General features: G+C 40.5%; 1 protein-coding gene across 1 annotated transcript in view; it reads right to left on the bottom strand.

Moving 5' to 3' along the window:
- Positions 1–22455, bottom strand: part of LOC128698938 (putative methyltransferase DDB_G0268948) — a gene marked incomplete at its 3' end in the record, with an annotated part of 37495 nt that overhangs the window by 577 nt on the left and 14463 nt on the right. Inside the window, 1 exon segment of the mRNA XM_070081462.1 lies at positions 13211–13323. Within this exon segment, the coding sequence (XP_069937563.1) occupies positions 13211–13323 (113 nt within the window).

Below are 22455 nucleotides of genomic sequence, written 5' to 3'. Positions count from 1 at the left end.
TACAGCAGACAAGTACTGCTCTTTCCACCTCCATTACTTATAAGTCTAGCTTACTTGTTTCTATGAATCACTTCATAAATGTTACCTAGCTCACACTCCAACAGCATGTCCATTAAAAGCCACTTGTGTTCTTTCACTCCTATCGAACAAGCTCGCACAATCCTGTTGTATGCTCAAGCTCCTAGCATTCAAAACCTCTTTTACCCCCTCTCTCCCTCCAACCTTTCCTAAGACAACCCCTGTCCCTCCTCCTCTCCACCCCAGATTTATATATTATTAGTCATCCAATTTTGGTCAATCCTCTCTAAATGTCAACTCCTCCTCAGCCCTCAGAATTATACCCTTGGTGATCCAACATTGCATTTAATTCTTATGCTCTAAATTCTATGTATGCCTTAACATGGTCACTTATCTCCTAAACATTATATGATTATATTATTATGTAGTATAATATGGGTTCTTAACTTTTTTACAGTTACAGGTCCCAATGGACTGCCCAATTATGTCCACATACCCCCTTAGCCAGACTGTTGAAATTATCACCATCACCAGTCCTATTAGGTACCAGTATGACTTCAAAAGATGTCAATAGCTTGGTTTTACTTTACATATGGATAACTAAGAACACCAGGACAGCTGAAACAACACCAAATGAATTTATATATTCATAGAAAAATGGCAAATTGTTCAGAGACGGAGTTCCATACCCTCATTATTTGGTTCCCATTCCTCAGCTAAGAACCCTTTCAGTATAGCATAATAGTATCGTTGTGTAAGAAATGTTGTTTAACATATATTTTCAGTTCAAATATTTTTTTCTGGGAACCCCCAATTTAACACTTATAAAGGAAAGAGGGAAATTATTTCCCAGTAAAAGTAGGCCTTAGACAAGGATGTGTGATATCACCATGGTTGTTTAATATATTTATAGATGGGGTTGTAAGAGAAGTAAATGCGAGGGTCTTGGCAAGAGGCGTGGAGTTAAAAGATAAAGAATCACACATAAAGTGGGAGTTGTCACAGTTGCTCTTTGCTGATGACACTGTGCTCTTGGGAGATTCTGAAGAGAAGTTGCAGAGAATGGTGGATGAATTTGGTAGGGTATGCAAAAGAAAAAAATTAAAAGTGAATACAGGAAAGAGTAAGGTTATGAGGAAAACAAAAAGATTAGGTGATGAAAGATTGGATATCAGATTGGAGGGAGAGAGTATGGAGGAGGTGAATGTATTCAGATATTTGGGAGTGGACGTGTCAGCGGATGGGTCTATGAAGGATGAGGTGAATCATAGAATTGATGAGGGGAAAAGGGTGAGTGGTGCACTTAGGAGTCTGTGGAGACAAAGAACTTTGTCCTTGGAGGCAAAGAGGGGAATGTATGAGAGTATAGTTTTACCAACGCTCTTATATGGGTGAGAAGCATGGGTGATGAATGTTGCAACGAGGAGAAGGCTGGAGGCAGTGGAGATGTCATGTCTGAGGGCAATGTGTGGTGTGAATATAATGCAGAGTATTCGTAGTTTGGAAGTTAGGAGGAGGTGCGGGATTACCAAAACTGTTGTCCAGAGGGCTGAGGAAGGGTTGTTGAGGTGGTTCGGACATGTAGAGAGAATGGAGCGAAACAGAGTGACTTCAAGAGTGTATCAGTCTGTAGTGGAAGGAAGGCGGGGTAGGGGTCGGCCTAGGAAAGGTTGGAGGGAGGGGGTAAAGGAGGTTTTGTGTGCGAGGGGCTTGGACTTCCAGCAGGCATGCGTGAGCATGTTTGATAGGAGTGAATGGAGACAAATGGTTTTTAATACTTGACGTGCTGTTGGAGTGTGAGCAAAGTAACATTTATGAAGGGGTTCAGGGAAACCGGCAGGCCGGACTTGAGTCCTGGAGATGGGAAGTACAGTGCCTGCACTCTGAAGGAGGGGTGTTAATGTTGCAGTTTAAAAACTGTAGTGTAAAGCACCCTTCTGGCAAGACAGTGATGGAGTGAATGATGGTGAAAGTTTTTCTTTTTCGGGCCACCCTGCCTTGGTGGGAATCGGCCAGTGTGATAATAAAAAAAAAAATTAAAGTTGCCATTTTAGGAATCAACCCACAATGTAAAACGAAGCTTGCCTACATCTTTATCATTATTTTTGTCAGAAATTTTGTTAGTATTATAATATCATTATATATATATAAAATTCAAGTTATAATCTAAGGCAATACAGTGGACCCCCGCTTAACGATCACCTCCAAATGCGACCAATTATGTAAGTGTATTTATGTAAGTGCGTTTGTACGTGTATGTTTGGGGTCTGAAATGGACTAATCTACTTCACAATATTCCTTATGGGAAAAAATTCGGTCAGTACTGGCACCTGAACATACTACTGGAATGAAAAAAGTTCGTTAACCGGGGGTCCACTGTACATGTATTAAGTAGTATCAACAGAACTACACCGTAAAATTTTTTCAAAACTACAGAATTATGTAACAGAATCATAATTACTATAGTTATGAAACTATAACAGTTCTGGTAATTTATGCACACTACAGTTGTGAAGCAATGTCAACAGCCTCCTAACCTTGTAAAACTTGGGTAAGGTATGACAAACTTTTGGTCACTATATGAAGCATCAACATCTTTACGACCACTTCCCCAATAGCCTCCAGTCTCCCTCTCATACACCTTCAGAAGAGAGTAACTTCATTAATTTATTTCAAGACAAAAAATTACAGCACTACATTAAGTCCACAATCTTGTGGTTACAAATACAGGAGGTCCCCGCTTATACAGCAGCTCAGGTCCCAGGCTACCGCTGTATAGCAAAAAATAGGGGTGCAAATTCAGCCCCAAAAGAGTACAGATGCAATAATTCAAAGAGATAAATGGTATAAAATACCATCTCGACGGAAAAACAGACACTTATGAAGTACAATGCAATCCATTATTAACTACGTTTTGCCCACACAGTGGGCTTTATCAAGTCACAAACAGATCAGTCTATGACCTGTTAAGCCCACTGTGTGGGCAAATGTGGTCAATAAATAATCACATTATACTGCATTTATGTCCATTTCTTTCCAATACAGTTGGGCCCTGTTTATACAGTAGGTTAGGTTCTGGGCTACAGCTGTAGTGAAAATCACTCTAAAGGGAAACAATCTTTTTTTACTTTCAAAAGTATACAAAAGCCCGATAACGTGTTTACACTATTATATATTAAGTGAGCAACAGAGCTAGCAAAAAAAAGAAAAAAAACTTACACTTAGGTCACACTACACATACATGTACACATTTATTTATACACACTCATCTGAGTTTTCTTTGATTTTATCTTAATAGTTCTTGGTCTTATTACTTTTCCTTTTATATCCATGGGGAAGTGGAATAAGAATCTTTCCTCCGTAAGCCATGCGTGTTGTAAAAGTCAACTAAAATGCCGGGAACAATGGGCTAGTAACCCCTTTTCCTGTAAAGATTACTAAAAAGAATAAGAAGAAGAAAATTGTCAAAGTGGGAAGTCTGAATGTGCGTGGATGTTGTGCAGATGATAAGAAAGAGATGATTGTGGATGTTATGAATGAGAAGAAGCTGGATGTCCTGGCTTTAAGTGAAACAAAGCTGAAGGGGGTGGGAGAGTTTCAGTGGAGAGGAATAAATGGGATTAGGTCAGGGGTTTCAAATAGAGTTAGAGCTAAAGAAGGAGTAGCAATAATGTTGAAGGATAAGCTATGGCAGGAAAAGAGGGACTATAAATGTATTAATTCAAGGATTATGTGGAGTAAAATAAAGATTGGATGTGAAAAGTGGGTTATAATAAGCGTGTATGCACCTGGAGAAGAGAGAAGTGTAGAGGAGAGAGAGAGATTTTGGGAAATGTTGAGTGAATGCGTGGGGAGTTTTGAATCAAGTGTGAGAGTAATGGTGGTTGGGGATTTCAATGCTAAAGTGGGTAAAAATGTTATGGAGGGAGTAGTAGGTAAATTTGGGGTGCCAGGGGTAAATGTAAATGGGGAGCCTTTAATTGAGCTATGTGTAGAAAGAGATTTGGTAATAAGTAATACATATTTTATGAAAAAGAGGATAAATAAATATACAAGGTATGATGTAGCACGTAATGAAAGTAGTTTATTAGATTATGTATTGGTGGATAAAAGGTTGATGGGTAGGCTCCAGGATGTACATGTTTATAGAGGGGCAACTGATATATCGGATCATTATTTAGTTGTAGCTACAGTTAGAGTAAGAGGTAGATGGGAAAAGAGGAAGGTGGCAACAACAAGTAAGAGGGAGGTGAAAGTGTATAAACTAAGGGAGGAGGAAGTTCGGGTGAGATATAAGCGACTATTGGCAGAAAGGTGGGCTAGTGCAAAGATGAGTAGTGGGGGGGGGGGGGGGGTGTAGGGGGTTGGAAAATTTTTTAAAATGCAGTATTAGAATGTGGGGCAGAAGTTTGTGGTTATAGGAGGGTGGGGGCAGGAGGAAAGAGGAGTGATTGGTGGAATGATGAAGTAAAGGGTGTGATAAAAGAGAAAAAGGTAGCTTATGAGAGGTTTTTACAAAGCAGAAGTGTTATAAGAAGAGCAGAGTATATGGAGAGTAAAAGAAAGGTAAAGAGAGTGGTGAGAGAGTGCAAAAGGAGAGCAGATGATAGAGTGGGAGAGGCACTGTCAAGAAATTTTAATGAAAATAAGAAAAAATTTTGGAGTGAGTTAAACAAGTTAAGAAAGCCTAGGGAAAGTATGGATTTGTCAGTTAAAAACAGAGTAGGGGAGTTAGTAGATGGGGAGATGGAGGTATTAGGTAGATGGCGAGAATATTTTGAGGAACTTTTAAATGTTAAGGAAGAAACAGAGGCAGTAATTTCATGCACTGGTCAGGGAGGTATACCATCTTTTAGGAGTGAAGAAGAGCAGAATGTAAGTGTGGGGGAGGTACGTGAGGCATTACGTAAAATGAAAGGGGGTAAAGCAGCTGGAACTGATGGGATCATGACAGAAATGTTAAAAGCAGGGGGGGATATAGTGTTGGAGTGGTTGGTACTTTTGTTTAATAAATGTATGAAAGAGGGGAAGGTACCTAGGGATTGGCGGAGAGCATGTATAGTCCCTTTATATAAAGGGAAAGGGGACAAAAGAGACTGTAAAAATTATAGAGGAATAAGTTTACTGAGTATACCAGGAAAAGTGTACGGTAGGGTTATAATTGAAAGAATTAGAGGTAAGACAGAATGTAGGATTGCGGATGAGCAAGGAGGTTTCAGAGTGGGTAGGGGATGTGTAGATCAAGTGTTTACATTGAAGCATATATTTTTTTTTTTTTTTTATTATCACACTGGCCGATTCCCACCAAGGCAGGGTGGCCCGAAAAAGAAAAACTTTCACCATCATTTACTCCATCACTGTCTTGCCAGAAGGGTGCTTTACACTACAGTTTTTAAACTGCAACATTAACACCCCTCCTTCAGAGTGCAGGCACTGTACTTCCCATCTCCAGGACTCAAGTCCGGCCTGCCGGTTTCCCTGAATCCCTTCATAAATGTTACTTTGCTCACACTCCAACAGCACGTCAAGTATTAAAAACCATTTGTCTCCATTCACTCCTATCAAACACGCTCACGCATGCCTGCTGGAAGTCCAAGCCCCTCGCACACAAATCCTCCTTTACCCCCTCCCTCCAACCCTTCCTAGGCCGACCCCTACCCCGCCTTCCTTCCACTACAGACTGATACACTCTTGAAGTCATTCTGTTTCGCTCCATTCTCTCTACATGTCCGAACCACCTCAACAACCCTTCCTCAGCCCTCTGGACAACAGTTTTGGTAATCCCGCACCTCCTCCTAACTTCCAAACTACGAATTCTCTGCATTATATTCACACCACACATTGCCCTCAGACATGACATCTCCACTGCCTCCAGCCTTCTCCTCGCTGCAACATTCATCACCCACGCTTCACACCCATATACTCTCATACATTCCCCTCTTTGAGCGTTGGTAAAACTATACTCTCATACATTCCCCTCTTTGCCTCCATAGTCCCTTTAGTATCTTGTAAAAATTATAGAGGAATAAGTTTACTGAGTATACCAGGAAAAGACTAGGGTTATTATTGAACCAATTAGAGGTAAGACAGAATGTAGAATTGCTGGGTAGGGGATGTGTAGATCAAGTGTTTAAATAAGCATATATGTGAACAGTATTTAGATAAAGGTAGGGAAGTTTTTATTGCATTTATGGATTTAGAAAAGGCATATGATAGAGTGGATAGAGGAGCAATGTGGCAGATGTTGCAAGTATATGGAATAGGTGGTAAGTTATTAAATGCTGTAAAGAGTTTTTATGAGGATAGTGAGGCTCAGGTTAGGGTGTGTAGAAGAGAGGGAGACTACTTCCCGGTAAAAGTAGGTCTTAGACAGGGATGTGTAATGTCACCATGGTTGTTTAATATATTTATAGATGGGGTTGTAAAGGAAGTAAATGCTAGGGTGTTCGGGAGAGGGGTGGGATTAAATTATGGGGAATCAAATTCAAAATGGGAATTGACACAGTTACTTTTTGCTGATGATACTGTGCTTATGGGAGATTCTAAAGAAAAATTGCAAAGGTTAGTGGATGAGTTTGGGAATGTGTGTAAAGGTAGAAAGTTGAAAGTGAACATAGAAAAGAGTAAGGTGATGAGGGTGTCAAATGATTTAGATAAAGAAAAATTGGATATCAAATTGGGGAGGAGGAGTATGGAAGAAGTGAATGTTTTCAGATACTTGGGAGTTGACGTGTCGGCGGATGGATTTATGAAGGATGAGGTTAATCATAGAATTGATGAGGGAAAAAAGGTGAGTGGTGCGTTGAGGTATATGTGGAGTCAAAAAACGTTATCTATGGAGGCAAAGAAGGGAATGTATGAAAGTATAGTAGTACCAACACTCTTATATGGGTGTGAAGCTTGGGTGGTAAATGCAGCAGCGAGGAGACGGTTGGAGGCAGTGGAGATGTCCTGTTTAAGGGCAATGTGTGGTGTAAATATTATGCAGAAAATTCGGAGTGTGGAAATTAGGAGAAGGTGTGGAGTTAATAAAAGTATTAGTCAGAGGGCAGAAGAGGGGTTGTTGAGGTGGTTTGGTCATTTAGAGAGAATGGATCAAAGTAGAATGACATGGAAAGCATATAAATCTATAGGGGAAGGAAGGCGGGGTAGGGGTCGTCCTCGAAAGGGTTGGAGAGAGGGGGTAAAGGAGGTTTTGTGGGCAAGGGGCTTGGACTTCCAGCAAGCGTGCGTGAGCGTGTTAGATAGGAGTGAATGGAGACGAATGGTACTTGGGACAGGGTAATATTTAGTGAAGGGATTGACGATCTGTTGGAGTGTGAGCAGTAAGAACATAAGAAAGGAGGAACACTGCAGGAGGCCTGCTGGCCCATACTAGGCAGGTCCTTTACAATTCATCCCACTAACAAAACATTTGCCCAACCCAATTTTCAATGCCACCCAAGAAATAAGCTCTGATGTGAAAGTCCCACTCAAATCCAACCCCTCCCACTCATGTACTTATCCAACCTAGATTTGAAACTACCCAAAGTCCCAGCCTCAATAACCCAACTAGGTAGACTGTTCCACTCATCAACTACCCTATTTCCAAACCAATACTTTCCTATGTCCTTTCTAAATCTAAACTTATCTAATTTAAATCCATTACTGCGGGTTCTCTCTTGGAGAGACATCCTCAAGACCTTATTAATATCCCCTTTATTAATACCTATCTTCCACTTATACACTTCGATCAGGTCTCCCCTCATTCTTCGTCTAACAAGTGAATGTAACTTAAGAGTCTTCAATCTTTCTTCATAAGGAAGATTTCTAATGCTATGTATTAATTTAGTCATCCTACGCTGAATGTTTTCTAACGAATTTATGTCCATTTTGTAATACGGAGACCAGAACTGAGCTGCATAATCTAGGTGAGGCCTTACTAATGATGTATAAAGCTGCAGTATGACCTCTGGACTTCTGTTGCTTACACTTCTTGATATAAATCCCAGTAATCTATTTGCCTTATTACGTACGCTTAGGCATTGCTGTCTTGGTTTAAGGTTGCTGCTCACCATAACCCCCAAGTCCTTTTCGCAATCTGTATGGCTAAGTTCTACATCATTTAACTTATAAGTACTAGGGTTATGGGCACTCCCAAGCTTCAGAACCTTGCATTTATCTACATTGAACTGCATCTGCCACTTTTCTGACCAAGAATAGAGTTTGTTTAAATCCTCCTGAAGTTCCATAACATCTACGTTTGAATCAATTATCCTACCTATCTTTGTGTCATCGGCGAATTTGCTCATATCACTAGTAATTCCCTCATCAAGATCATTGATATATATTATAAACAACAACGGGCCCAAGACTGATCCCTGTGGAACGCCACTTGTTACAGATCCCCACTCGGATTTAACCCCATTTATGGACACTCTCTGCTTCCTGTCAGTGAGCCATGACTCGATCCACGAGAGCACTTTTCCCCCAATGCCATGAGCTGCCACTTTCTTTAACAGTCTATGGTGCGGAACTCTATCAAAAGCCTTACTAAAATCTAAGTAAATAATATCAAATTCTTTATTGTGGTCAACAGCCTCAAAAGCTTTACTGAAGAAAGTTAATAAATTAGTTAGACAAGACCGGCCTCTTGTGAATCCATGCTGAGTATCATTAATCAAGCTATGCTTATCGAGATGGCTTCTTATAATCTCAGCTATAATTGACTCTAGTAATTTGCCTACAATTGAGGTCAGGCTTATTGGGCGGTAATTTGACGGTAACGACTTGTCCCCTGTTTTAAAAATAGGAGTTACATTAGCCATCTTCCACATATCAGACACTACACCTGTTTGAAGAGATAAATTAAAAATATTAGTTAATGGTTCACAGAGTTCCATTTTGCATTCCTTAAGAACCCTTGAAAAAACCTCATCAGGACCCGGCGACTTATTTTGCTTCAGTCTGTCTATCTGCTTCACAACCATCTCACTAGTGACTGTGATGTTACATAATTTATCTTCTTCTAGCCCACTGTAAAAATTAATTACTGGAATATTGTTAGTGTCTTCCTGTGTAAAAACTGAGAGAAAATAATTATTTAAAATCAAGCACATTTCATTCTCTTTGTCAGTAAGGTGCCCATAGTTATTTTTAAGGGGACCTATCTTATCTCTAACTTTTGTTCTATAGACCTGGAAAAAACTTTTTGGGTTAGTTTTAGAATCCCTAGCAACTTTAATTTCATAGTCCCTTTTAGCTTTTCTTATCCCCTTTTTAATGTCCCTCTTAATGTCAATATACTGATTCATAAGATGACCCTCACCTCTTTTGATACGCCTATAAATTCCTTTCTTATGCCCTAGTAGATATTTGAGCCTATTATTCATCCATTTTGGGTCATTTCTATTTGATCTAATTTCTTTATATGGGATAAACGCTCTTTGAGCAGCATGTATAGTGTTCAGAAAACTGTCATATTGATAGCTCTCTTCGTTACCCCAGTCAACAGATGATAAGTGTTCTCTAAGCCCATCGTAGTCTGCTAAGCGAAAATCTGGGACTGTTACTGAGTTATCGCTACTATCGTACTTCCATTCAATGCTAAATGTAATTGATTTGTGGTCGCTAGCACCCAGTTCCTCTGAAATTTCTAAATTATTAACAAGGGATTCATTGTTTGCCATAACTAAGTCAAGTAGGTTATTTCCCCTTGTAGGTTCTGTCACAAACTGCTTCAAAAAACAATCCTGAAATACTTCTAAGAAGTCGTATGATTCTAAATTCCCAGTCAAGAAATTCCAATCAACATGACTAAAGTTAAAGTCTCCTAGAATTACTACATTATCGTGCCTTGTGGCCTTAACAATTTCCTCCCATAGTAGTTTCCCTTGGTCCCTATCTAAGTTTGGGGGACGGTATATCACTCCTAAAATCAGTTTTTCATGCCCCTCTGAAAATTCTATCCAAACAGACTCTGTATGTGTTACTTCAGACTTAATACCCGTTTTTATGCAACAGTTCAAGCGATCTCGGACATACAATGCCACCCCACCCCCCTTCCCAATACTTCTATCTTCTTGGAACAATTTAAAACCCTGAATATGACATTCCACAGGCATGTCCCGACTTTTTGAATTAAACCACGTCTCAGTTAAGGCAAATACATCAATGTTACCTACACTAGCAACTAAAGGAGGGGTTTGGGATAAAGGCAGTTTGGAGGGATATGTTGTGTATCTTTATATGTGTATGCTTCTAAACTGTTGTATTCTGAGCACCTCTGCAAAAACAGTGATAATGTGTGAGTGTGGTGAAAGTGTTGAATGATGATGAAAGTATTTTCTTTTTGGGGATTTTCTTTCTTTTTTGGGTCACCCTGCCTCGGTGGGAGACGGCCGACTTGTTGAAAAAAAAAAATGTACCTTACCTTAAAATATTTTCATCATTGGCTTATAGTGAATGGTGAATGTATTTATTGTAAGAAGTCTGAGTAAATGAAGAATGAATATCCTTGAAAAACCACTGTATTAGCAAAACACTAAGTGAGGCACTGTAAAGCAGGTCAGCCTTTAATTAAAATAGACTATACAAGACCTGATAAGAGTGAATACAAAATTGGCATAATAACAAAAACCTTTGACACTACTGTTCACAGCAGTTTTCTAAAACTGAAGCACTATGAGCTTAGAAGTCGCTCCTATAACTACCTGTATATGGAATACTACTACTGAAGTATCAGATTACAACATATAAACAAATGATATTACCATTTCTATTTTTTAAACACAAGCCATCTTCCACTGAGGTAGGGTGACCTGAAAAAGCAGAAACACTTTCCCTATCACACATTCCATCACTGTCTTGCCAGAGCCATGCTGATACTACAGTTCAGATGCCCCTCCAAACTGCAATATCCTCATCCCTCCATCAGAGTGCAGGCACTGAACTTCCCACCTTCAGGACTCAAGTCCACAAACTTGTTTCCCTGAATCCCTTCATGTTACCTTCCTCACACTCCAACAGTACCTCATGTCATAAAAACCACTTGCCTCTGATCCCTTGTCTCACACACACCTGTTGCATGTCCAAGACCCTCACATACAAAACTTCATTTACCACCTAGCTCCAACCTCTCCTCAGACAATCCCTACCCCAAACGACACTCCTTACCCCAAATGACACTCCTTACCCTATACCACTCTTTAATATATCCTACCTCACCTATGGTATTTGTGCTTGGGGATCAACCACAGCCAACCACCTTAAACCTTTAATAACCAACAAAAAGCTGTTGTGTGGATAACCAGCTCCTGTGTTAGACAGCACACCCCACCACTTTTCAAAAGCCTGAACTTGCTAAATATCCGAGACATACACTAATATTATTGTGCCTACTGTATACACAGACATTAAACTCCAAATATGAACCCTCCCCTTAAACTTCTCCTTGGTATCTACAACAGAACGCACAGTCACAATACAAGACATAAGGCACTCTTCGACATCCCTCGTGTCAGTCTCACACTATGCAAAAATGCAATGCACATAGAGGGCCCAAAGATCTTGAATTCACTACCTGAACTGGTAAAGGATCCCCTGACTACTTATAAATTTAGGACTTGGCTTAAAAATCATCTCATCTCTCAATACTAACCAAACCAACCAAAACAACTTCTAATCAGTTATATTATATGACCTATGGTCTATTAAACATCTGCCAATCCATGAAATATTACTGATTGAACCATTAATTATAATAGTGTCTTTATTATGTGCAACTTCAAGATTATTATTCTCATAAGCCTCCACCTTGACTACCTCGCATTAGTTCTTATGTTCTTATTCTGTTAGTGGGTTGGATTTGTGAAGGACCTGACTAGTATGGGCCAACAGGCCTACTGCAGTGTTCCTCTTTTCTTATGTTCTTATGTGTTTAATGAAAGTTAACCACTCATCTTCTCTAGATTTAAGTAGTTATTATGTACTAGGATTAGTCTGCTCGAAATGCCCCGGCATGATAGTGGCGTTCTTTGTACTTAGCAAACCAAAATTGTAATACACATTGTAACCTTTACAAAGAAATAAAATCTTTATTCTTTACCCAGCCTTCCATCCACCACAGATTTATACACCCTCCAAGTCATTCTATTTTGCACCATCCTTTCTAAATGTCCTACCTCAACAACCCCTCCTCAGCCCTCTGAATAATCTAAATAATCCATGGAGACAGAGAAGAGAATGTATGAAAGTATAGTGATACCAACACTCATATGAGTATGAAGTATGGATTGTAAATGCTGCAGCAAGGAGGAGGCTGGAGGCAGTGGAGATGTCATGTCTAAGGGTGTGGTGTAAAGATTATGCAGAGAATTCATAGTGTGGAAATTAAGAGGTGTGGAGTTACTAAAAGTTGAGGAGGGGTTGTTGAGGTGGTTTGGTCATTTAGAGAGGATGGAACAAAATAGGATGACTTGGAAGGTGTATAAGTCTGTAGTGGAGGGGAAGGGTAGGGGTCGCCCTAAGAAAGGATGAAAGGAGGGGGTAAAAGATGTTTTGTGTGCAAGGGGCTTGTACATGCAGCAGGCAAGTATATGAGCGTGTTAGATAGAAGTGAATAGAGAGGAATGGTTTTTGGGACCTGATGAGCTGCTAGAGTCTGAGCAGGGTAATATTTTGTGAAGGGATTCAGAGAAACCAGTCAGCCAGATTTGAATCCTGGAGGAGGGAAGTACAATGCCTGCACTTTGAAGGAAGGGTTTAGGGTACTGGCCATTTGGAGCGACATCTAAACTGTAGTATCTGAGCACATCTGCAAGGACAGTGATTATGTGTGAATGATGGTGAAAGTGTTACTTTCTTTTTTAGGTCACTCGGCGTGGGTGGGAGACGGCCGAGGTGTTGAAAAAAATGTAGGATTTCTTAAGATATCATTTCCACTTTTTTTAATGATTATCCCCAAAGTTGAAACAATTAGACCTGTTACTGAGATAACCTCGACAATTTTGCAACAGGACTTTAAAGTACAATTCACAGATGGGAAAGTTTGTGAATACACAACTCCTGGATATTGAAAGAATTTACAAATTTATATGCTTGGTAACAAGAATGAATCACCTCCACCTAGTCTAAATTTTAGAATTGTATAATTACTGGTAAAGTATGACTGATTCTGGTACAGAGATAAACTAATTCAGTATAGTTCACCCACCTGATTTCCAAGACGTCATCATAAATTAACTTGTACTTGTCTGCCCCATACTGCTCTAGATACACCTCTTTACTCCCTTGGTGAATATAGCCATTCAGTTCACTTATATACATCTATGGTTTAGAGAAAGGTACAGACCGGTAGATTATGTGTGATTTAGTAAAGCAAGAATATGGTACTGTACATAGTCTACAAGCCAGTTTATCTTGCATAAACAAGAGATATTAATTTAAAGTTTTTCTGCTGCATTTATTTAAACTCTGGATTGTGCAGTTTAGCAAGTAGCAGAATTATAAATCTTACATAAATATCTTCCATCATTATACTGTATCTATAGCAATCTTAATAAACAAAACATAACACATATGATAAGCATATGTAAAAATACAAGTAAACATTTATGCCACAGTTGGTTTTTGCTAATGACATGGTTCTTCTGGGAAATTATGAAGAAAATTTGCAAACATTAGTGGAAGAATTTGGGAGGGTGTATAAAAGAAGGAAATTAAAGGCAAATATAGGAAAGAGCAAGGTGATGCGAGTAACAAAAAATCTAGGCAATGAAAGAGTGCATATCAGACTGGAGGGAGTGAGTATGGAAGAAATACAGGTGTTCAGATACTATTTGGAAATGGGCTTGTCAGCAGATGGGTCTATGAAAGATGAGGTGAACCATGGATTGTTGAGGCAAAAAGATAGATGGTACATTGAGGCATCTGTGGAGACAAAGAACTTTATCTATGGAGGCCAACAAAAAAGGGAGGAATAAACCAAAGTATGTTTGTACTAACACAGTTATATGGGTGTTTTTTTTTTTTTTTTTTTTTTTTTCAACAAGTCGGCCGTCTCCCACCGAGGCAGGGTGACCCAAAAAAGAAAGAAAATCCCCAAAAAGAAAATACTTTCATCATCATTCAACACTTTCACCACACTCGCACATTATCACTGTTTTTGCAGAGGTGCTCAGAATACAACAGTCTAGAAGCATACACATATAAAGATACACAACATATCCCTCCAAACTGCCAATATCCCAAACCCCTCCTTTAAAGTGCAGGCATTGTACTTCCCATTTCCAGGACTCAAGTCCGACTATATGAAAATAACCGGTTTCCCTGAATCCCTTCACTAAATATTACCCTGCTCACACTCCAACAGATCGTCAGGTCCCAAGTACCATTCGTCTCCATTCACTCCTATCTAACACGCTCACGCACGCTTGCTGGAAGTCCAAGCCCCTTACCCACAAAACCTCCTTTACCCCCTCTCTCCAACCCTTTCGAGGACGACCCCTACCCCGCCTTCCTTCCCCTATAGATTTATATGCTTTCCATGTCATTCTACTTTGATCCATTCTCTCTAAATGACCAAACCACCTCAACAACCCCTCTTCTGCCCTCTGACTAATACTTTTATTAACTCCACACCTTCTCCTAATTTCCACACTCCGAATTTTCTGCATAATATTTACACCACACATTGCCCTTAAACAGGACATCTCCACTGCCTCCAACCGTCTCCTCGCTGCTGCATTTACCACCCAAGCTTCACACCCATATAAGAGTGTTGGTACTACTATACTTTCATACATTCCCTTCTTTGCCTCCATAGATAACGTTTTTTGACTCCACATATACCTCAACGCACCACTCACCTTTTTTCCCTCATCAATTCTATGATTAACCTCATCCTTCATAAATCCATCCGCCGACACGTCAACTCCCAAGTATCTGAAAACATTCACTTCTTCCATACTCCTCCTCCCCAATTTGATATCCAATTTTTCTTTATCTAAATCATTTGACACCCTCATCACCTTACTCTTTTCTATGTTCACTTTCAACTTTCTACCTTTACACACATTCCCAAACTCATCCACTAACCTTTGCAATTTTTCTTTAGAATCTCCCATAAGCACAGTATCATCAGCAAAAAGTAACTGTGTCAATTCCCATTTTGAATTTGATTCCCCATAATTTAATCCCACCCCTCTCCCAAACACCCTAGCATTTACTTCCTTTACAACCCCATCTATAAATATATTAAACAACCATGGTGACATTACACATCCCTGTCTAAGACCTACTTTTACCGGGAAGTAGTCTCCCTCTCTTCTACACACCCTAACCTGAGCCTCACTATCCTCATAAAAACTCTTTACAGCATTTAATAACTTACCACCTATTCCATATACTTGCAACATCTGCCACATTGCTCCTCTATCCACTCTATCATATGCCTTTTCTAAATCCATAAATGCAATAAAAACTTCCCTATCTTTATCTAAATACTGTTCACATATATGCTTCAATGTAAACACCTGATCTACACATCCCCTACCCACTCTAAAACCTCCTTGCTCATCCGCAATCCTACATTCTGTCTTACCTCTAATTCTTTCAATTATAACCCTACCGTACACTTTTCCTGGTATACTCAGTAAGCTTATTCCTCTATAATTTTTACAGTCTCTTTTGTCCCCTTTCCCTTTATATAAAGGGACTATACATGCTCTCTGCCAATCCCTAGGTACCTTCCCCTCTTTCATACATTTATTAAACAAAAGTACCAACCACTCCAACACTATATCCCCCCCTGCTTTTAACATTTCTGTCATGATCCCATCAGTTCCAGCTGCTTTACCCCCTTTCATTTTACGTAATGCCTCACGTACCTCCCCCACACTTACATTCTGCTCTTCTTCACTCCTAAAAGATGGTATACCTCCCTGACCAGTGCATGAAATTACTGCCTCTGTTTCTTCCTTAACATTTAAAAGTTCCTCAAAATATTCTCGCCATCTACCCAATACCTCCATCTCCCCATCTACTAACTCCCCTACTCTGTTTTTAACTGACAAATCCATATTTTCCCTAGGCTTTCTTAACTTGTTTAACTCACTCCAAAATTTTTTCTTATTTTCATTAAAATTTCTTGACAGTGCCTCTCCCACTCTATCATCTGCTCTCCTTTTGCACTCTCTCACCACTCTCTTTACCTTTCTTTTACTCTCCATATACTCTGCTCTTCTTATAACACTTCTGCTTTGTAAAAACCTCTCATAAGCTACCTTTTTCTCTTTTATCACACCCTTTACTTCATCATTCCACCAATCACTCCTCTTTCCTCCTGCCCCCACCCTCCTATAACCACAAACTTCTGCCCCACATTCTAATACTGCATTTTTAAAACTATTCCAACCCTCTTCAACCCCCCCACTACTCATCTTTGCACTAGCCCACCTTTCTGCCAATAGTCGCTTATATCTCACCCGAACTTCCTCCTCCCTTAGTTTATACACTTTCACCTCCCTCTTACTTGTTGTTGCCACCTTCCTCTTTTCCCATCTACCTCTTACTCTAACTGTAGCTACAACTAAATAATGATCCGATATATCAGTTGCCCCTCTATAAACATGTACATCCTGGAGCCTACCCATCAACCTTTTATCCACCAATACATAATCTAATAAACTACTTTCATTACGTGCTACATCATACCTTGTATATTTATTTATCCTCTTTTTCATAAAATATGTATTACTTATTACCAAATTTCTTTCTACACATAGCTCAATTAAAGGCTCCCCATTTACATTTACCCCTGGCACCCCAAATTTACCTACTACTCCCTCCATAACATTTTTACCCACTTTAGCATTGAAATCCCCAACCACCATTACTCTCACACTTGATTCAAAACTCCCCACGCATTCACTCAACATTTCCCAAAATCTCTCTCTCTCCTCTACACTTCTCTCTTCTCCAGGTGCATACACGCTTATTATAACCCACTTTTCACATCCAATCTTTATTTTACTCCACATAATCCTTGAATTAATACATTTATAGTCCCTCTTTTCCTGCCATAGCTTATCCTTCAACATTATTGCTACTCCTTCTTTAGCTCTAACTCTATTTGAAACCCCTGACCTAATCCCATTTATTCCTCTCCACTGAAACTCTCCCACCCCCTTCAGCTTTGTTTCACTTAAAGCCAGGACATCCAGCTTCTTCTCATTCATAACATCCACAATCATCTCTTTCTTATCATCTGCACAACATCCACGCACATTCAGACTTCCCACTTTGACAATTTTCTTCTTCTTATTCTTTTTAGTAATCTTTACAGGAAAAGGGGTTACTAGCCCATTGTTCCCGGCATTTTAGTTGACTTTTACAACACGCATGGCTTACGGAGGAAAGATTCTTATTCCACTTCCCCATGGATATAAAAGGAAAATTAATAAGACCAAGAACTATTAAGATAAAATCAAAGAAAACTCAGATGAGTGTGTATAAATAAATGTGTACATGTATGTGTAGTGTGACCTAAGTGTAAGTAGAAGTAGCAAGACATGCCTGTAATCTTGCATATTTATGAGACAGACAAAAGACATCAGCAATCCTACCATCATGTAAAACAATCACAGGCTTCGTTTTACACTCACTTGGCAGGACGGTAGTACCTCCCTGGGTGGTTGCTGTACTTAGGAGTCTGTGGAGACAAAGAACTTTGTCCTTGGAGGCAAAGAGGGGAATGTATGAGAGTATAGTTTTACCAACGCTCTTATATGGGTGTGAAGCGTGGGTGATGAATGTTGCAGCGAGGAGAAGGCTGGAGGCAGTGGAGATGTCGTGTCTGAGGGCAATGTGTGGTGTGAATATAATGCAGAGAATTCGTAGTTTGGAAGTTAGGAGGAGGTGCGGGATTACCAAAACTGTTGTCCAGAGGGCTGAGGAAGGGTTGTTGAGGTGGTTCGGACATGTAGAGAGAATGGAGCGAAACAGAATGACTTCAAGAGTGTATCAGTCTGTAGTGGAAGGAAGGCGGGGTAGGGGTCGGCCTAGGAAGGGTTGGAGGGAGGGGGTAAAGGAGGTTTTGTGTGCGAGGGGCTTGGACTTCCAGCAGGCATGCGTGAGCGTGTTTGATAGGAGTGAATGGAGACAAATGGTTTTTAATACTTGACGTGCTGTTGGAGTGTGAGCAAAGTAACATTTATGAAGGGATTCAGGGAAACCGGCAGGCCGGACTTGAGTCCTGGAGATGGGAAGTACAGTGCCTGCACTCTGAAGGAGGGGTGTTAATGTTGCAGTTTAAAAACTGTAGTGTAAAGCACCCTTCTGGCAAGACAGTGATGGAGTGAATGATGGTGAAAGTTTTTCTTTTTCGGGCCACCCTGCCTTGGTGGGAATCGGCCAGTGTGATAATAAAAAAAATAATAATAAAAAACTCCCCAAAAATCAAAGTGACTTGTGTATTTCCATTGAGGTTATGTTATGTTCACTTTTTCTAAAGCTTTGTCTTCCTCGGACTGGTTACTCAGTACAGACATATCTTTTACTGTTGAATACTGCTTGCAATACTGAAAAATTCAGCATGTTTACTTAGAACTAATATTGTACTTATGTTTCCATGGTACAGGTCTCAATATCAAAATGAGGACTTTTTCTTGTTGCAATTTCACTGGCTGCAATCATCCTGTGGTGTGTTCTGACATCTGAGATTATTTTTTTATTTTTTTTTTATTGAAACATCGGCTGTTTCCCACCGAGGCAGGGTGACCCAAAAAAGAAGAAACACTTTCATCATCATTCACTCCATCACTGTCTTGTGCCTACAATACAGTTAAAAAATTGCAACACATCAGCACCCCTTCTTCAGAGTAAAGGTACCGTACTTCCCACCTCCAGTACTCAAGCCCAGCTAACTGATTTTCCTGAATCCCTTCATAAAGGGAGACAAACCCCCACATTTTTAGTCCATATATGTGTATTATACCATAAATAATATAAAAAAATGGATACAACAGCATAGAGATAACTGATATACTGGTATTATCTCTGTTAATATTTTATATATAGTGGACCCCCAGTTATCAGCCATTCCTGTTATCGGCCAACTCTGTTATAGGCTGGTTTTTTGGCTACTGGTTATCGGCCATTATTTCACTTATTGGCCATATTGGACGCATCCCTCCGCCGGCTGGGCCAGCTTGCGTGTCAGTTTAGCTGTCTCTCTCGGTGCGTGAGGAAACTTCTGCTCATCCTTCCAAACATTTCGCTTTTTTCATTTTTTTGGTGTTTTTTTGTCAGTGCAACTGTGAAATAAGTAACCATGGCTCCAAAAAAAAGTTCCTAGTAAAGTTCCTGCAGCAAAGAAAATGAGAAACACCATGCCTGGAGTTTACCTGGAGAGAGTTCCGGGGGTCAACGCCCCCGCGGCCCGGTCTGTGACCAGGCCTCCTGGTGGATCAGAGCCTGATCAACCAGGCTGTTGCTGCTGGCTGCACGCAAACCAACGTACGAGCCACAGCCCGGCTGATCCGGAACTGACTTTAGGTGCTTGTCCAGTGCCAGCTTGAAGACTGCCAGGGGTCTGTTGGTAATCCCCCTTATGTGTGCTGGGAGGCAGTTGAACAGTCTCGGGCCCCTGACACTTATTGTATGGTCTCTTAACGTGCTAGTGACACCCCTGCTTTTCATTGGGGGGATGGTGCATCGTCTGCCAAGTCTTTTGCTTTCGTAGTGAGTGATTTTCGTGTGCAAGTTCGGTACTAGTCCCTCTAGGATTTTCCAGGTGTATATAATCATGTATCTCTCCCTCCTGCGTTCCAGGGAATACAGGTTTAGGAACCTCAAGCGCTCCCAATAATTGAGGTGTTTTATCTCCGTTATGCGCGCCGTGAAAGTTCTCTGTACATTTTCTAGGTCGGCAATTTCACCTGCCTTGAAAGGTGCTGTTAGTGTGCAGCAATATTCCAGCCTAGATAGAACAAGTGACCTGAAGAGTGTCATCATGGGCTTGGCCTCCCTAGTTTTGAAGGTTCTCATTATCCATCCTGTCATTTTTCTAGCAGATGCGATTGATACAATGTTATGGTCCTTGAAGGTGAGATCCTCCGACATGATCACTCCCAGGTCTTTGACGTTGGTGTTTCGCTCTATTTTGTGGCCAGAATTTGTTTTGTACTCTGATGAAGATTTAATTTCCTCATGTTTACCATATCTGAGTAATTGAAATTTCTCATCGTTGAACTTCATATTGTTTTCTGCAGCCCACTGAAAGATTTGGTTGATGTCCGCCTGGAGCTTTGCAGTGTCTGCAATGGAAGACACTGTCATGCAGATTCGGGTGTCATCTGCAAAGGAAGACACGGTGCTGTGGCTGACATCCTTGTCTATGTCGGATATGAGGATGAGGAACAAGATGGGAGCGAGTACTGTGCCTTGTGGAACAGAGCTTTTCACCGTAGCTGCCTCGGACTTTACTCTGTTGACGACTACTCTCTGTGTTCTGTTAGTGAGGAAATTATAGATCCATCGACCGACTTTTCCTGTTATTCCTTTAGCACGCATTTTGTGCGCTATTACGCCATGGTCACACTTGTCGAAGGCTTTTGCAAAGTCTGTATATATTACATCTGCATTCTTTTTGTCTTCTAGTGCATTTAGGACCTTGTCGTAGTGATCCAATAGTTGAGACAGACAGGAGCGACCTGTTCTAAACCCATGTTGCCCTGGGTTGTGTAACTGATGGGTTTCTAGATGGGTGGTGATCTTGCTTCTTAGGACCCTTTCAAAGATTTTTATGATATGGGATGTTAGTGCTATTGGTCTGTAGTTCTTTGCTGTTGCTTTACTGCCCCCTTTGTGGAGTGGGGCTATGTCTGTTGTTTTTAGTAACTGTGGGACGACCCCCGTGTCCATGCTCCCTCTCCATAGGATGGAAAAGGCTCGTGATAGGGGCTTCTTGCAGTTCTTGATGAACACAGAGTTCCATGAGTCTGGCCCTGGGGCAGAGTGCATGGGCATGTCATTTATCGCCTGTTCGAAGTCATTTGGCGTCAGGATAACATCGGATAGGCTTGTGTTAATCAAATTTCGTGGCTCTCTCATAAAAAATTCATTTTGATCTTCGACTCTCAGTCTGGTTAGCGGCTTGCTAAAAACTGAGTCATATTGGGACTTGAGTATCTCACTCATTTCCTTGCTGTCATCTGTGTAGGACCCATCTTGTTTAAGTAGGGGCCCAATACTGGACGTTGTTCTCGATTTTGATTTGGCATAGGAGAAGAAATACTTTGGGTTTCTTTCGATTTCATTTATGGCTTTTAGTTCTTCCCGCGATTCCTGACTCCTAAAGGATTCTTTTAGCTTAAGTTCGATGCTTGCTATTTCTCTGACCAGTGTCTCCCTACGCATTTCAGATATATTGACCTCTTTTAGCCGCTCTGTTATTCTTTTCCGTCGCCTGTAAAGGGAGCGCCTGTCTCTTTCTGTTTTACATCTACTCCTCCTTTTTCTTAGAGGAATAAGCCTTGTGCATACATCGAGTGCCACCGAGTTAATCTGTTCTAGGCATAAGTTGGGGTCTGTGTTGCTTAGTATATCTTCCCAGCTTATATCGGTTAGGACTTGGTTTACTTGGTCCCACTTTATGTTTTTGTTATTGAAGTTGAATTTGGTGAATGCTCCCTCGTGACTAGTCTCATTATGTCGGTCTGGGGCTCCACGCATACATGTCTGAACCTCAATTATGTTGTGATCTGAGTATATTGTTTTTGATATGGTGACATTTCTTATCAGATCATCATTGTTAGTGAAGATGAGGTCTAGTGTATTCTCCAGTCTAGTAGGCTCTATTATTTGCTGGTTTAAATTGATTTTTGTGCAGAGATTTAAAAGCTCGTGTGAGTGTGAGTTTTCATCAGAGCTGCCTCCTGGTGTTATTACTGCAACAATATTATTTGCTATATTCCTCCATTTTAGGTGCCTTAAGTTGAAATCCCCCAGGAGCAAGATGTTGGGTGCAGGAGCTGGAAGATTTTCCAGACAGTGGTCAATTTTTAACAGCTGTTCCTGGAATTGCTGGGATGTTGCATCCGGAGGCTTGTAGACTACCACAATGACTAGGTTTTGGTTCTCGACCTTTACTGCTAAAACTTCCACTACATCATTTGCGAGAAGTTATTGAAAAATGTGAGTGGTGTGAGGGTGCTGGAACTTGCCAGAATGTACGGGAAAAATAAATCTACCGTCACTTCTATCCTGACAAAGAAAGAACAAATCAAGGAAGGTGATGTTGCAAAAGGAGTAAATGTGATTATGAAACAAAGGTCACCAATAATGGGAGAAATGGAAAAGTTATTGTTATTGTGGATTAAGGAAAAACATTTAGTGGGAGACACTGTTCTGGAGTTGATTATTTGTGAGAAGGCAAGGCAGTTGCATGAGAATCTTGTG

Source organism: Cherax quadricarinatus, unplaced genomic scaffold (genome assembly GCF_038502225.1).
Source record: "Cherax quadricarinatus isolate ZL_2023a unplaced genomic scaffold, ASM3850222v1 Contig2792, whole genome shotgun sequence".
NCBI classification, from domain to species: Eukaryota; Metazoa; Arthropoda; class Malacostraca; order Decapoda; family Parastacidae; genus Cherax; species Cherax quadricarinatus.
The sequence above is the reverse complement of the archived record's forward strand: the minus strand, read 5'-3'. Positions and strand labels throughout refer to the sequence as shown.